This window comes from Cetorhinus maximus, chromosome 19, assembly GCF_964194155.1.
Source record: "Cetorhinus maximus chromosome 19, sCetMax3.hap1.1, whole genome shotgun sequence".
NCBI classification, from domain to species: Eukaryota; Metazoa; Chordata; class Chondrichthyes; order Lamniformes; family Cetorhinidae; genus Cetorhinus; species Cetorhinus maximus.
In genome coordinates, this window is record NC_135897.1 from 86,348,628 (window position 1) to 86,365,083 (window position 16,456).

The 16,456-nt window shown below is 43.6% G+C and overlaps 1 protein-coding gene across 28 annotated transcripts in view; it reads left to right on the plus strand.

The window, feature by feature from the left end:
- LOC144694004 (muscleblind-like protein 1) overlaps nucleotides 1-15,971 on the plus strand; it is a 351,759-nt gene extending 335,788 nt beyond the window's left edge. For all 28 annotated transcript variants that reach the window (XM_078564322.1, XM_078564304.1, XM_078564328.1 and 25 more), the window contains 2 exons: nucleotides 3,042-3,117; nucleotides 11,235-15,971. In XM_078564322.1, coding sequence (XP_078420448.1) covers nucleotides 3,042-3,098 — 57 coding nt within the window. In that variant the 3' untranslated portion in view covers nucleotides 3,099-3,117; nucleotides 11,235-15,971. The remainder of the gene's footprint in view (nucleotides 1-3,041; nucleotides 3,118-11,234) is intronic.
- The last annotated feature ends 485 nt before the right edge of the window (nucleotides 15,972-16,456 follow it).

A 16,456-nucleotide genomic window follows, 5' to 3' on the forward strand; every position in this document is an offset into this window, starting at 1 on the left:
CCAACACGTGAGAAACACCTGTCCTACCTACCTAATCCCATTTACCAGCACTTGGCCCATAGCCTTGAATGTTATGACGTGCCAAGTGTTCATCCAGGTACTTTTTAAAGGATGTGAGGCAACCCGCCTCCACCACCCTCCCAGGCAGTGCATTCCAGACCGTCACCACCCGCTGGGTAAAAAGGTTTTTCCTCACATCCCCCCCTAAACATCCTGCCCCTCACCTTGAACTTATGTCCCCTTGTGACTGACCCTTCAACTAAGGGGAACAGCTGCTCCCCATCCACCCTGTCCACGCCCCTCATAATCTTGTACACCTCGATCAGGTCGCCCCTCAGTCTTCTCTGCTCCAATGAAAACAACCCAAGTCTTTCCAAGTCTATCCATGAGGCGCTGTGGGCCATCTGCAGTAGCAGAATTATACTCAACCACAATCTGCAACCTCATGGCCTGGTGTATCCCGCACTCTACCATTACCATCAAGCCAGGGGATCAACCCTGAAATGAAAGTGCTGGAGAGCATGCCAGGAGCAGCACCAGGCACACCTAAAAATGAGGGGTCAACCCGGTGAAGTTACAACACAGGACTACTTGCGTGCCAAATAGCATAAGCAACAAGTGATAGACAGAGCTAAGCGATTCCATAATCAACGGATCAGATCTAAGCTCTGCAGTCCTGCCACATCCAGTAATGAATGGTGGTGGACAATTAAACAACTCAATTGAGGAGGAGGCTCCACAAATATCCCCATCCTCAATGATGGAGGAGACAAGACATGAGTGCAGAAGAAAAGGCTGAAGCATTTGTTACAATCTTCAGCTAGAAGTGTCAAGTGGATGATCCATCTTGGCCTCCTGCAGAGGTCCCCAGCATCACTGATGCCAGTCTTCAGCCAATTCGATTCACTCCATGTGATATCAAGCATTGGCTGAAAGCACTGGATACTGCAAAGGCTATGGGCCCTGACAATATTCCAACAATAGTGCTGAAGACTTGTGCTCCAGAACTTGCTGCACCCCTAGCCAAGCTGTTCCAGTACAGCTACAACACTGGCATCTACCCGGCTATGTGGAAAATTGCCCAGGTATGTCCTGCATACAAAAAGCAGGACAAGTCGAACACGGCCAATTACTGCCCCATCAGCCTACTCTCCATCATCAGTAAAGTGATGGAAGGGGTTAGTAAAAGTGATATCAAGCTTACTTAACAATAACTTGCTCACTGATGCCCAGTTTGGATTCCGCCAGGGCCACTCAGCTTCTGATCTCATTACAGCCTTGGTTCAAACATGGAAAAAAGTTCTGAACTCCAGAAGTGAGTTGAGAGTGACTGCCCTTGACATCAAGGCTGCACTTGACCAAATGTGGCATCAAGCCAAAGTGGTGCCTAGCCAAACTGGAGTCAATGGGAATCAGGGGGAAAACTCTCCGCTGGTTGGATTCATGCCTAGCACAAAGGAAGGTGGTTGTAGTTGTTGGAGGTCAATCACCTCAATTCCAGGACATCACTGCAGGAGTTCCTCGGTACTATCCTAGGCCCAACCATCTTCAGCTGCTTTGTCAATGACCTTCCTTCCATCATAAGGTCAGAAGTAGGGATGTTTGCTGATGATTGTACAATGTTTAGCACCATTCACAACTCCTCAGATACTGAGGCAGTCCATCTCTAAATGCAGCAAGACCTGGACACTATCCAAGCTTGGGCTGACAAGTGGCAAGTAACATTCATGCCACAGAAGTGCAAGGCACCATCTCCAACAAGAGAGAATCTAACCATCACCCCCTGACATTTGATGGCATCACCATCGCTGAATCCCCCACTATCAACATCCTGGGGGTTACCATTGACCAGAAACTGAACTGGACTAACCATAGAAGTACAGTGGCTACAAAAGCAGAACAGAGGCTAGGAATCCTGTGGCACGTAACTCACCTCCTGTCTCCCCAAAGCCTGTCCATCATCTACAAGGTACAAGTGAAGAGTGTGATGGAATACTCCCCACTTGCTTGGATGAGTGCAGCTCCCACAGCACTCAAGAAGCTTGACACCATCCAGGACAAAGCAGCCCGCTTGATTGGCACCCCATCCACAAACGTTCACTCCCTCCACTACCAATGCACAGTAGTAGCAGTGTGTTCCATCTACAAGATGCACTGCAGCAACTCACCAAGGCTCCTTAGGCAGCACCTTCCAAACCCACAAACATTATCACATCGAAAGACAAGGGCAGCAGATAGATGGGAACACCACCATCCTGACTTAGAAATATATCACCATTCCTTCACTGTCGCTGGGTCAAAATCCTGAAACTCCCTCCTGAACAGCACTGTGGGTGTATCTACACCACATGGACTGCAGTGGTTCAAGAAGGCAGCTCACCACCACCTTCTCAAGGGCAACTTGGGATGGGCAATAAATGCTGGCCCAGCCAGCGAAGCCCATAGCCCATAAATGCTGTGCATACTGATATTAGCTATCTCAGTGCAGACCAAGCAAGTGAATCTCGAACCTATTTGGTCTGTATGGCTTAGTTCCACAAGTGGCAATGAGCATTAGTAGAATTACTTTAAGAATATGTATGTAAAATGACTTCTAAAACTCCAGATGAAGAAAACATAAAACTATCAGTTCTATTCAATGAAATACATATTGTATCATGGTCAGTCAAATAAGAAGTTTATTATTGTTTCTTTTACAAAATGCTAACTGTAGAACATTGTTGACTTTGTGATGCAGTTCATAAATCTGTGAATAATGATGAAAAAAAGTGTGAGCTGTTAGCATCTATTTAAAGTTCTGCAGTCATAAATCTGGTGAGGTAGTTTTGACCTATTTCCAATCTAAACTCAAAGTGTAACAACTGAATCTGTGTTAGCCTTGCACTTATTTGTCATTGCACAGTATCTGGGGGACTTGACTAATCTTGAAGCATGATCCCGACACTGTGTAATCTTTGTATGTCCTCAACTTTAAACAGGTTTATTGAACATGCTTCATGAGCCGTGCATGTTAACTGGAGTTACCATTTCTTTTTGCACAGATGCCCATAATATCTGTAGATCATCTGACTAGCCATAAGTACGTTACTCCGATGTAGAATATCTCCGGGTCGAACAGTGAGTATCCTTTTGTTTTAGTTTCCTTTCAGCAAAGTATTGAAGCATTATTAAAACTCAATTCTCGTGGTGCAATATCTCCGGCACTTTTTGGAAAATTAATACACTGTAACCTCTCCAGTCCAGAATACTTGTGATCAAGTCATTTTTGGATTTCAGAATTTTCTGGATTATAGAATGGAGTTAGAATGCCTAACCACCATTGTGTGAACTGGAAAACACCATGGATATAAATATTTACCTGAAGCATAAAATTGTGTTAAAACATTATAAAGCAGTAATAAAAATTGTTTGACCTATCCAAGAACTGTATCTTCCATGTTTCCACTCCCAAAGTGCTGTACCAAAATAATATAAAATGATGCCATGAGTTGCAAAGGCTCTGACTGTATACTGGCAACATTGCTGAGGTCTTGTGCTCCAGGACTTGCTGCGCCCCTAGCCAAGCTGTTCCAGTATGTTCGCTGATGATTGCACAATGTTTAGCACCATCGGTGACCCTTCAGATACTGAAGCAGTCCATGTCCAAATGCAGCGAGACCTGGATAATATCCAGGTTTGGGCTGACAATTGGCAAGTAACATATGCACTACACAAGTGCAAGGCAAAGACCATCTCCAACAAGAGAGAATCTAACATCGCCCCTTGATGTTCAATGGCATTACCATCACTGAATCCCCCACTATCAACATTCTGGGGGTTACCCTTGACCAGAAACTGAACTGGACTAGCCATATAAATACTGTGGCTACAAGAGCAAGTCAGAGGCTAGGAATCCTGTGGTGAGTAACTCACTGCTTCACTCTCCAAAGCCCGTTCACCATCTACAAGGCACAAATCAGAAGTGTGATGGAGTACTCTCCACTTGCCTGAATGAGTGCTGCTACCACAACACTCAAGAAGTTTGGTACCATCCAGGACAAATCAGCCCATTTGATTGACACCCCATCCACAAACATTCACTTCCTCCACCACAGACAAACAGTGGCAGCAGCGTGTACCATCTACAAGATGCACTGCAGGAACTCACCTGGGCTCCTTAGACAGCACCTTCCAAACCCTTGGCAGCTACCATCTAGAAGGACAAGGACAACAGATGTATGGGAACAACCACCACCTGGAAGTTCCCTTCCAAGTCACTCACCATCCTGACTTATATCAAATATATCACCGTTCCTTCACTGTTGCCAGGTCAAAATCCTGGAACTCCATTCCTAACAGCACTGTGGGTGTACCTACACCACATGGACTGCAGCGGTTCAAGAAGGCGGCTCACCACCACCTTCTCAAGGGCAACTGGGGATGGGCGATAAATGCTGGCTCAGCCAGCGAAGCCCACTTCCCTTAAGTGAATTTTTAAAAATCTAAAATGATGCCTTGAGTTTCTTGGGCCTCTTCATGAAGTTTCCAGGCAACTGGTGTTTCTGAACAATGGATTTCTGGCCTTGAGAAGTTACAGTATAATGTTCACGATTGGAAGCTATCCAGCACTCAGTACAAGAGCAGCATTAAGAGAAGCATGTAGAGAAGGCTTGAGTGCCCAGTGATGAGGTGTTGGATTTTGACTCACGGTGACCCTGGTTTTATGACTTTCCTTCAGAGATCCCATGGCACTATTTCGAAGATGAGCAAGGCACTTGCCCCCAGTAGCCCCAGTCAAATCTTGCCCTTCAACAAACACCATCAGAGCAGTTGAACTCGTTGCTATTTTTAGGATTTTGAGCGCTAATTGGCTGCCGCATTTGGCTTCGAAGCAACAGCGACTGTTCTTTTCAAACAATTTGTTTCCCCCAAATGCTTTACAATGTCCTGAAAAGCTCTCTCTGTCATTAACACAAAGTGAGTAATTCCCCCGAAGCATGAAGGATATTGTACATGAGCTCCACTCTATACCCAATTTAAAGTGTATTAAACATCACATACAGGTACATAGATTTCCCAGAGCAGAGAAAGGCTGTTCAGCCCAACTGGTCTCTACCAGAATTCATGCTCCACATGAGCCTCTTTCTATTGCCTCCTCATCTCATCCAATCAGCATATCCTTCTGGTGTCTCCCTCTTGTGTTTATTTAGCTTTCCCTTAAAAAATATGTTCTTACATTAATATAACACCTTTCGTGACCACTAGACTTCCCAAAGGGCTTCACAGCCAACGCAGAGTAGTCACTGTTGTAACGTAGGGAACAAGGCAGCCAATTTGTGCACAGCAAGCTCCCACAGACAGCAATGTGATAATGGCCAGTTAATCCGCTTTTGTGACGTTGATTGCCTGATAAAGATTGTAAAAGAGATAACTCCAGAGTTTTTCTTCGAAATAGTGCTGTTTGTTCCTTTAAGTCCAACGGAGAGGGCAGACTGGGCTGTGGTTCAGTGTCTCACTGGCTTGGTACTGCACCTAAATTTCAACCTTGATCTTTGTGGAACTCCTGGCATCGAACTTAAACTCACTATCCTGTGACTCAAAGGCGAGAGTGCTGCCCTGCGCACTGAACCAGAGCTGACAGGTCATGTCCGGACGGGATCGGGTTTGGTTTTGCTGTGCCTTTGCAATCAGATAGCCTGCCAACACGAATCATCCAGACATGCACAAGAAGGATGGCCTCTGGCCGCTTGAATCTGGTATCCCGTCCAGTGGGCCCCTCCCCAGAATCCATTCACCAGAGGTAAAGGGAGAGAATTGGAAGGAGTAAAGAAAATAGCTAAAGAACATTGTTCTGCCCGGTTTGCCGTTGGTGACTGGATGCCTACAATCCATTGTTACAATTGTTAAATTCCCCTCAATCCCTGCACTGGCCTCATACTCCCACTGGCTCATTTTATCACAGAACCACGAGATCCATGTGTAATCTAACTAGCACTAAAAGATTTAAATTATTAGGGGAGGTTGCATAGACCAGAATTCTATTCCCTGATGCATAGAAGATTAAGGGGTGATCTAATAGAAGTGTTTCAGATGATTAAAAGAATATATATGGCATAACTATTTCCTTTGGTTGGGTGAGTCTGGACCAAAAGGGAATGTCCTTAAAATTCAAGCTAGTCGTTCAGGAGTAATGTCAGGAAGCACTTCATACAATGGATAGTGGAAACCTGAAACTCAATCCCCAAAAAGCTGCTGAGGCAGGAAGTCAATTGAAAATTTCCTGATTATGAGCGATAGATTTTTGTCAGGAAAGGGCGTTGAGAACAGCGCAACCAAGGCGAGCGCATGGAGTTAAGACACAGATCAGCCACGATTCAATTGAGTGTCAGAACAAGCTCAAGGGATTGGATGGCCTCGTCCCATTCCTGGGTACAGTAAAATTTCTGTTACCCAGCACTGTACCAACTGGAACTCTGTCGTAACTGGAATTCTGGGGTAGGGTCTGTTTTATAATTGGATGTGTCAAACTCACAGGTAATAATTCCTGCTGGCCTGTTCTCACCCTGGTCTCAGCCTCTCACTGGTCCGCAGCACCATCTCCCCTTGGCGCTGCTCACTCAATTCGCACGCTCCTGCACCTCTTGTGAGACCTCAATACCCACATGATCACCCTGGAGCTTTCTCATTGGATGAAAAGTTGGAACTCACCTCATAACTCAGTTAACCAGTATATGTGATTAACTGGCATCTCCCCTTGCCGGATCACAGAGATTTCCACAGAAGTTAGCCCTGTGGGTCCCTATGGAAACACCCATGCCAGCCTATGTTGCTTAAAATGATCCTCATCAATTATGCATCATACTCATTCATTCAAATCCTTTTCTTTCCCTGAATCAAAGATCCCAAAACATTCCTATCTGTGACTATGATCAGTCATCTCAAAAGTGAAGAATTGAACGTTGAATATAAAGAACATGCCACAAACAGTCGAAGTGGTGCAATCAGTTTCTAACCAGTTTTGTCTGGGATCAGAATATCAATCCTGTTTTTAAACTACACCATTGTTAGTCATCTATTCTCAGTTAATGCTTTTTTCATTCCGCTCTACAATCATTGACTGACAACCTAATAGAGGCTTATAACATTATCAGAGGATTTGATAAGCTAGACGTAGAGAAGACATTTTCATTCCTCCAAAGGAGGCCATTCAGCCCATCGTGCCTGTGCTGGCTCTCCGTAGGAGTAGTTCTCCTGGTGCCTATCCCCCCCACCTCCTCCACCTAGCCTTGCACATTCTTCCTTTTCAGATAATAATCCAATTCCCTCAATTGAACCTGCCTTGGCCACACTCTCAGGTAGTGCATTCCAGCTCCTAACCTAAAGGTTTTCCTCATGTCACCATTGTACCTTTTACTAATTTTCTTAAATCTGTGCCCTCTTATTCTCAATCCTTCCACTAATGGACTAATGGGAACAGTTTCTCTCTATCTACTCCGTCCAGCCCCCTCATGATTTTGAATAGCTCCATCAAATCTCCTCTTGACCTTCCCTTCTCCAAGGAAAACAGTCCCAACTTCATCAGTCTGTCCACATAACTGAAGTTCCTCACCCCTGGAACCATTTTCATGAATCTTCTGCGCCCTCACTAATGCCTACAAATCTACTTATGTGGGGTTCAAAGCGTAAGAGCTATGAGTATAAGATAGTCAATAAATCCGGTGGGAATTCAGAACAAGCTTCTTTACTAAGAAAGTGGTGAGAACATGGACCATAAGACCATAAGACATAGGAGCATAAATTAGGCCATTCGGCCCATCGAGTCTGCTCCGCCATTCAATCATGGCTAATAAGTTTCTCAACCCCATTCTCCTGCCTTCTCCCCGTAACCTTTGATCCCCTTTGAATCTGCTACCACAGGGAGAAGTTGAGTTTAATAGCACAGGTACTTTGAAGGGGAAGCTAGATAAGTAAATGAGGGAGAAAGGAATAGAAGGATATGCAGGTAGGGTTAGATGACGCAAGATGAGAGGAGATTCATGAGAAGCATGAAAAACAGCATAGGCTTGTTGCGCTGAATGGACTTTTTCTATGTCTATTAATTCAAAATAATAGAATCTAATGGAACTGGAAAGCTACAGCTCCTCTCAGAGTAAATGCAGAATTTACCCTTTGATTACCTTTGGTATTGCAATTATTGGTACGAATGTGAGTCTTATGCCCATATCCTGTGTAGAAGTGATTGACTGGACAGAGCACAGTAACTCAGTATAGATTGCTTCATTGTGGAATCCACATACGGAGCCATACCGAGCCATACTAATAAAGTATGATCTCAGTTCTCAAGTTAGCTGATTTTTTTTTATTTGTTCATGGGATGTGGGCATCGCTGGCTAAGCCAGCATTTACTGCCCATCCCTAATTGCCCAGTTCAGAGGGCATTTAAGAGTCAACCACATTGCTGTGGGTCTGGAGTCACATGTAGGCCAGTCCGGGTAGGCTTCCCTATAGGACATTAGTGAACCAGATGGGTTTTTACAACAATCGGCAATGATTTGTGGTCATCATCAGACTTTTAATTCCAGGTTTTTATTGAATTCAAATTTCACCATGTGTCATGGTGGGATTTAAACCCGGGTCCCCAGAGATTTATCCTTGGTCTTCTGCAATACTAGTCCAGTGACAATATCACTATGTCACCACCTCCCCCATATGTTAATTGAAATGCTGATTAAGATGTTACAATTAGCTGTAGTACCCCTCAGCTACACAAGTTAAATCAACGACAACTTGTATTTATACTGCAGCTTTAATATAATAAAATGTCCCCAACACAGGAGGGTTATCAAACAATATTTAACATCAAGCCACATAAGGAGCGAGATATTAGGGCAGGCGACCAAAAGCTCGGTCAAAGAGATAAATTTTAAGGAGTGCCTTAGAGGAGGAGATGTGCAGGGAGGGAATTCCAGAGTTTAGGACCTTGGCAGCCGAAGACTTGAACATCAACGTGGATTAAAATCCAGGATATGTAACAGGCCAGAATTGGACGAGCGCAGAGAACTCTGAGGGTTGTAGGGCTGGAGAAGGTCACAGAGATCAGGAGGGTCGAGGCCAGGGACAGATTTGAAAGTAAGGATGGAAATCCTAAAATCGAGCTGTTGCAGGATTGGGAGCCAATGTAGGGGTGATTCAGAGTTCCTACTACTGCTCTTTACCCAGTGACTGATGCTGGCAAAGGCCCCCACATCCAGACATCACAGAGGCTTGCGTTCAGTTTTAATCTTCCCCATCATTGATCCTAATGGTCCCTGCTGAGTAAGTGAAATAGAGAAGGAATTTGTATGTGTAGCCTGTCATCACACCTTCAAGAGAAGGACATTGAATCCTTGGACCCTGCACTGCTCTCTGTTAATGGCCCACTTTAAGAACCTCAAGTGGCCCATTGGCAGGCAGACTACCAGGCCCCGCCCCTGGTATAATTGCGGTGGGCGCGAGGGTAGGCAGTGGGCATGCCGCCTGCCGGATTTAACATGACCCCGCCTTCAACGCGTTAAACCCAGCCCTAGGTAGTGCAGACCATGTTTCAACCCCTCCTGCCCTCTCCCCACAAAACCCCACCCTTGCCCTGGTAGTATCCAGCCATGAGTAGCATCCAAGTAACAACTGAGGAAATAAGAAAAACTCGCATTGATTTATTTAGCAACTTTCTCAACCTCAAAGCACTTGACAACCAATGAAGCATCTCATTTTTCAAGCGTAGTTGCTGCTGTAATGTAGGAAATGCAGCCAATTTGTGCACAGCAAGCTCCCACAAACAACAATGAGATAAATGACCAGATAATCTGTGTTAGTGGCATTGGTTCGGGGATAAATATTGGCAAGGACACCAAGCATGAATGAAAGCCAATTAACTTGAGGCCTGTAACAATTCAATTTGCCTGAATCCTAAACCTCTCCAATCTCCATGATTATTCATCGTTTCAGGTGAAAAATAATGTTCTCTTTCAAATGCCTTTAAGTTGATTTAAATTTCATTTAAATAGATGCTGTCTCTCCCTAATATGGTGCTATATAAATGCGTGTTTCCCTTGCTCTCAGGGACTGGTTGTCAATAAAGATATTTAGGTAGGTTTTCCCAGTCTTGTACCTGGGCAGTGCAACAAATACAAGGGGAAATGTGGGAAGAGGAGCACTGGCCTGCAGTGAGCCTGTGCGATTTGCTGCCCATCAAACAAAGAGAGCAGGGAATGCTATCCCAATCAAAACCAGTCAGGGAACTAAAAACAGAAAGTGCTGGAGGAACTCAGCAGGTCTGGCAGCGTCTGCGGGAAACAGAAACAGAGTTAACTTTTCGAGTCCGTACCACTCTTCTTCAGAGCTCATACGGACTCAAAAACGTCGACAATGGGCAGGGATTTAACTCCCGTCGGCGGGCACGCGCCCAACCCGATCAGGCGTAAAATAGCGCACGGTGACGTCGGGCGAGCATCTGGACGTCCCCGCGCTCTCGTGCAATACTTCGGCCGGCAGGCGCGCGCAAGAGTCGACAGCGCGCCTGCCGACAACTAAGAGGCCTATTAAGGCCTTTAATCGATGAATCGAAAGCTATTTTTCGCTGCCCCCATCCACACTTACGGTTGGCGGGCAGACGAATGGGCCAGGCCGTCTTTGGATTTTTTTAGGAAACCTCATCCGCGGGATGGGGGTGAGGTTTCCAACGTTAATTTTTTTTTTTTAATTTGACGTAATTTTAATTCTGTTTATGTTAGTGTGAGCGAGCCCTTTGTCGGGACATTTTTTTTTTCAGGTTTTAAAGATCTTTATTTTTGAGTTTGAAATTGTTCAGCTCCCTGAGGCAGCTCCGCACCTTCAGGGAGCTCTCATTGCGCGATCCCCCCGACTTACGAGCTCCTCCCACCCTCCCCCACCCCAGCAGCCCTGAGCTTCTCAGCGCACCTTCCACACTGGCTGCTCGCTAATTGGCTAGTTGCCAGTGCGAAATCGCGGTCAGGGGCCGATCGCGGGCGATGTGCCGTTTCCAGGACGCTCCCGGGCCCGCCCGCCCACCCGCCGAGCCTGCCTGCCCGATGACCTCAAATCCCTGCCCTGTGCTTCCCTCTCCACGCGTGCTGCCAGACCTGCTGAGCTTTCTCCCAGCATTTTCCGTTTTTATTTCCCGATTTCCAGCCTCCGCGGCATTTTGCCTCCGGCCAGCAACTAAACTGCCGCCTTCTTTTTTTTCCTTCCCTGTCTAGATCAGCGTGAAGAGATGACAGTGTGCCGGAACACCATGACAGGGCAAGGGTCAACAGCCATTCTGTAAATACCACCATCTTATACCCAACCCCTCCCTCACTCCCTCAGCCGGAAGCCTTTCCACCTTTTGCATGCTAATGAAACGGAAGTATGGTTATCCGGAAGGAAGCATTGAAAAGAACGCCGCACACTGAGATTTGCGAAGCCTGTATGTTCCACCAAGAGTAAAGCTGAGGGAAAGTGACCTATTGTCCAGAGTGCAACATCGTCTGCCTTTACTCAGTACTGTGTTATGCATAGGTTCCGAGATATATGCATAAATGACTCCCCCCTTTCTTTCACGCGTCTTCTCTCTCTCTCTCTTTCTCTCTCTCTCTCTCTCTCTCTTTCTCTTTCTCTCTCGACCCCTCCTCTCAGTGGAAAGGTTAACTTGTACACTTTAGTATGCAGTATGTACTGGTACGCCTATGAACCATGCAAATCATTTTGATGTTAGGTTTAAATGGTTTTCCTTCAAGTTTACAAAAATGGAGAAAAAAAGATTTAAAAAAAAACAAAAGGTGCACCTTGTATTTAAAAAAAAGTACTATTTTACCATTTTCATCCAGAGTCAGTTGTGCATGCACAGTGTTCTGTGTTAAGGTTATATTCTAGTGGAATGTGAGAAAGACTTAAAGGGCAATGGACAGAGATGAATGTGCTGGGCAAAAATAACAATTTTTTTTAAAGTGCATTATGGCTTTAAATACTGTGTCATAAATGTGTGTGGGGGTGGGGGGGTGGTGGGGTACACGTTAAGTGCCATACAAGACTGTACATCTAACCCTAAAGTATTACTTCTGCAGTGTTAAAGCAATTATCTGATTCAACATATTTCAAAGTTGTTAAAGATCAGTAAAATTGGACAGTGCCACAAACTTTGTAACGTTACCATACATGCCAAAGCTCTCTCCGAAATGGCATCTTCACTCCAGAATGGATAGTGTAGCCACACAATAAATAAAACTATAATTTTTTTTACAAAGGGAAGTCTTGCAGACTACTACTATTTCACTGACGCACATTATTAATATCTACCATACGATTAATATCTACCAACGTAAATGAAAATGAAATAAAATGAATGTCATAACCACACATGGCCAAGAAGGATTTTCTTTGCTATTTGGTCAACACAGATTGGCAGCAAGTCAACTCTTAAGGGAAAGAAACCTATTTCCGCAAATTGCCAAGCAAGGTGCCATGCTTCAGAGATTCGAATAGGCGAGCCACATTTGTGCAGTTTTAATTTGCCCCGATATCTTTATTTTTCCCTCTGTCCAAGGAAACAGAACCAAAAGTCAATTAAGACTATAAAAAAAAAAACAACTTTACGGAGATGGAAACTGGCTTTGTGCTGAATGTCTCATTGCAGTCACATACGTACATTATAAAGGCAAACTAAAGAAAAGTGACTCTAAGCTAGATACTGAACAAAGCACTGTCATTAAGATGCATGTTAAAACCAAAATATTAATGAAATTCAAGATGTTTGTTGAAAGTAGCACCGGGGTGGGAAATGTATCCGGGTGAATTTTATATGTGATTTTTTTCAAATTATTGCATTTAGCCTTAGAAAGCCTTCGAGAAAAAAAAGACAAAAATACAAAAACAAAAAAAAAAAGAACATTAGTTGTGTACTTTTAATGGGTTCATCCAAAGGAATTCCTTTATATTTCTACACCCCCCCCACCCCTGCCCCACCCCACCCCCCCCCCCCCCCAATAGGAATCTTTTCTCTTTCTTTTCTGCAGCTTGTTAAAGAGGTAGTTCAGCAACTGCTGTAGTGGGGCCAGGTTACGAGAAGTATCCTCATAAGAATGGAAGAAGCGCAGGTTCAATTCTAGAACTTTCCATACTTCCTAGCTCACTGCAAGGGTTTCAGTTTTTTTTAGATAGAACTTGAAAGGTGCGCTTAATAGTTTTAAAAGGGGTTGTTGCGTTGATTTTATTGATTGTACTGTACATCTATTAAAGCCTTAGATTATATATTACGGGTTGAAACCCATTTTAAATGTTACTTCAAACCTGTTAAGAACCATAGCTGATAGAATTCAATTGTTATTCAAGTTACTTAACATACTAGGACTTTGCTTATTTTTTTTTTCCTCCTTTGTTTAAATTTGTAGTTTCTTACACATATTAAGATTAGATTTGTCTTTATTTTTTATTCCGTTTAAATATAAGATATTGTTTTCATATTTTAGTTGGTAGATTTCTTCTTCTGTTTATCAGAACTCACTGATAAAAAAAAAAATTTCCAAAAGTTTATGACAAAAAAGATTTTGTTTTCTCCCCCTTTTCATTCTTCATAATGTACTCATAACTTTGATTTAACTGTAGTGTCATTTAATTATTCATATTAGTATAACAACTTAAAGGATGATTTATATTGTACTGACTTATGATTACGAGCATCAGTCATTGTTACTTCAGTCCTGTTTGCATTCAGAGAACAAAGACCTTTTATATGGAAATCTTACAATGATATGTTTCATTGTGAAGTATGAAGTTAAGTTGTTGCTATGGCAACAATCCTGGCAGACAAATGTGTAATATTTTAATGATTTACTTTGTTTGTAATTAGTCATTACGGAAAATCTCTAGTTCCTAGATATTAGAACTGAAAATTATTTTCTACTGTAACCATTTGAAGATAGTAAGATATTGTTTTCTGAGTATACTTTGATCTCCCTCTTCTGAATATCCAGACCTTCTTTAAATAGAAGCTGCATAATCAATAGATCAAAGGATTTTTTTATGTCATGAATTCAAATATTAATCAAAGCTTACTTATAAGAAAAGAGAATTAATCTGAGTTGTGTGTGCAAACACTTGAGGGTTGATTATGCTGCAGTTTTCGAGAAAAAAGAAAGTGATCGGGCCTACGGGAAGAAAGTTGACTTTTTGCACTTCTGTACATAGTCAAGAGAGGGAAACCTGTAAAATAGTAAGATCTTATTTTGAATAAAAAAAAAAAATGTCTATAATAACGAGGAATTTTGTTAAGGTAATTAAAACGACAGGCTGAACAAAAACAAAAAATTTAAAAAAAAGCTTGCAAAAATACAAAAAAAACTGATAATGGGCACAGAGTAAGCACCTCATTACCCACTCCCCAAACCTTTCCCCCACCCCCCTACCCAACCCCCGCCCCCCCCACCCCCCCGAAAAAAAAGGCAAAAATATTGCTTTGCTTTAATGTGGACAGCTTGTAGTTTGCCAGGATTTTTTTTTGGCTGGAATGATAGACATCTTTCTGAGATCTCCGGGGAAGGGCGCGGATGCCCCCATTTTAAACCCAATTCCGCCCACCAGGAAACAGATGGGATGGGCATACAGATTGTGTGATGTTTTCGCACCCCCCCCACCACCCACCCACTCCCCCTGCCCCCGATTCTGGCTCTCTCCATTGTTGGGGCGGGGGGTCGGAGGAGAGAAGTCTTGGGTGAGACCGGTGGAGAGGCTGTAGCCGGTGGGGGGGTGGAAGCATTGAATACAGCACTCCCACCCAATCCCGCCGGACTCCCGCCTGGCCAGATAGGTTTAAAATTGCGCCTCCCCACCCCGCCCCGTCCCACCCCCACCCCCACCCCACCCCCTTTCTCCTCTGCTCATGACTGACAATGGTGAACAGGTTCAAATCCCGACTGCAGGTCATTTAACCAGGGCAGGCACATCAATTACCAAGGCTCATACCATCGGAAAACAAAATTATTTTCACATCACTATACACCAACAAAAAAAAAAATTTAAAACTCATTATAAAAAAAAATGTACTGCATGTTTAGAAGCTTTTGTAAAATATGGGAAACGAAAAGAAAAATTGTATTTTAGACTTAAAGAGAACAGGTTCTGTAAACTGAATTTGATGGTGTATTTCTCATGGGAAGTAAAAACACATACATACGTATATAAGTATATGAATATATATTAAACTGGCTCCACACTTTCAATTAAGAAACAAAAATGTCAGTTTAATCACAGACAGATCAATCAAATAGCAGGTGCCCACATGATTTTACTGCTCTCGCAATTCCTGTTCCTTTTTGCAGTTGAGTGTACACCTTTATAAAATGATTCAAACAGACTACTTTTTTGTTGTTTTTAAAGAGAAACAGAAAAATACCATTTTGACTCGAAAACGACCGGTTACATTTTTTCCCCCCACACCGCACCCCACCCACCCCCCAACAGCTTTTAAAATAAAAGTGGAGAATTTTTTCTCTTTCGAGTAGAAGGGGGAAGAAATCCTCGGTAGGGGTAGAGGAGGAGGAGGAGGGATCATTGGGGTTGGGGAGGGCGGGGAACGCAGACAGAGAATGCATATTTGAAACCCTCCACCCCCTCTAACACATCCAAACCCCCCCCCCCCTCCCCCCCCCCTCACCACTCCATCCCACCCACCCGAAATTTAATTTTCTTCGTTCCGATGAAGCAACCGCTCAGATTTGGTCAGGTTGCGCCCAGTTTGCGAGGCCGTAGCTACAACTGCTAAAAGGACAGAAGCTTGGTTTTACTATTGTGTAATCACAGATTTTTATTTTTGTTTTCCTGCTCGTAGTTGGCGAGATAATGTACTCTGTCCTTGGCTGCCAATTGTTTTTTCCGGCTTATTTTATTATTACCGCTATATCTTTGATTCTTGCTGTATGGAATTAAAAAAAAATAAATAAAGATGAAATTGACAAAAAAAAGAAGCACATGGCCTCTGTGTTTCTCCTTACTGGTGTAGCGTTTCTTTGAAGAGTAAAGCCCTCTTGCCCAATCCAGCTAATTATGTGGAGACGTTACGGGTTTACCAACCCCCCCCCACCCCCACCCAGCGTTTGCCGCGGGATCTCCAGGATTTGGAGATTAATCTCCAGCACACTACTGCGGACAAAACCCTGTAGAAAAGTCACAGGGAGCGTTAAATTAATGGTGCATTTTTTTTCATTTTCTTTGGAAAGGTAAAATGTTGCAGCACGGAAGGGTGCTGCATGGCGCCTGTGATGCCTCTTTGAAAGAGCCAACCCATTGGCCCCACTCTTCCCTCATAGACCTGCAATTTTTTTTTGCCTTAAAGAATTTATCCAATTCCCTTTTGAAAATTACCACTGAATCTGCTTCCAGCATCCTTTCATTCAGCGCATTCCAGATCATCGAAACTCGCTGTGTAAAAAAATAATAAAATTCTTCT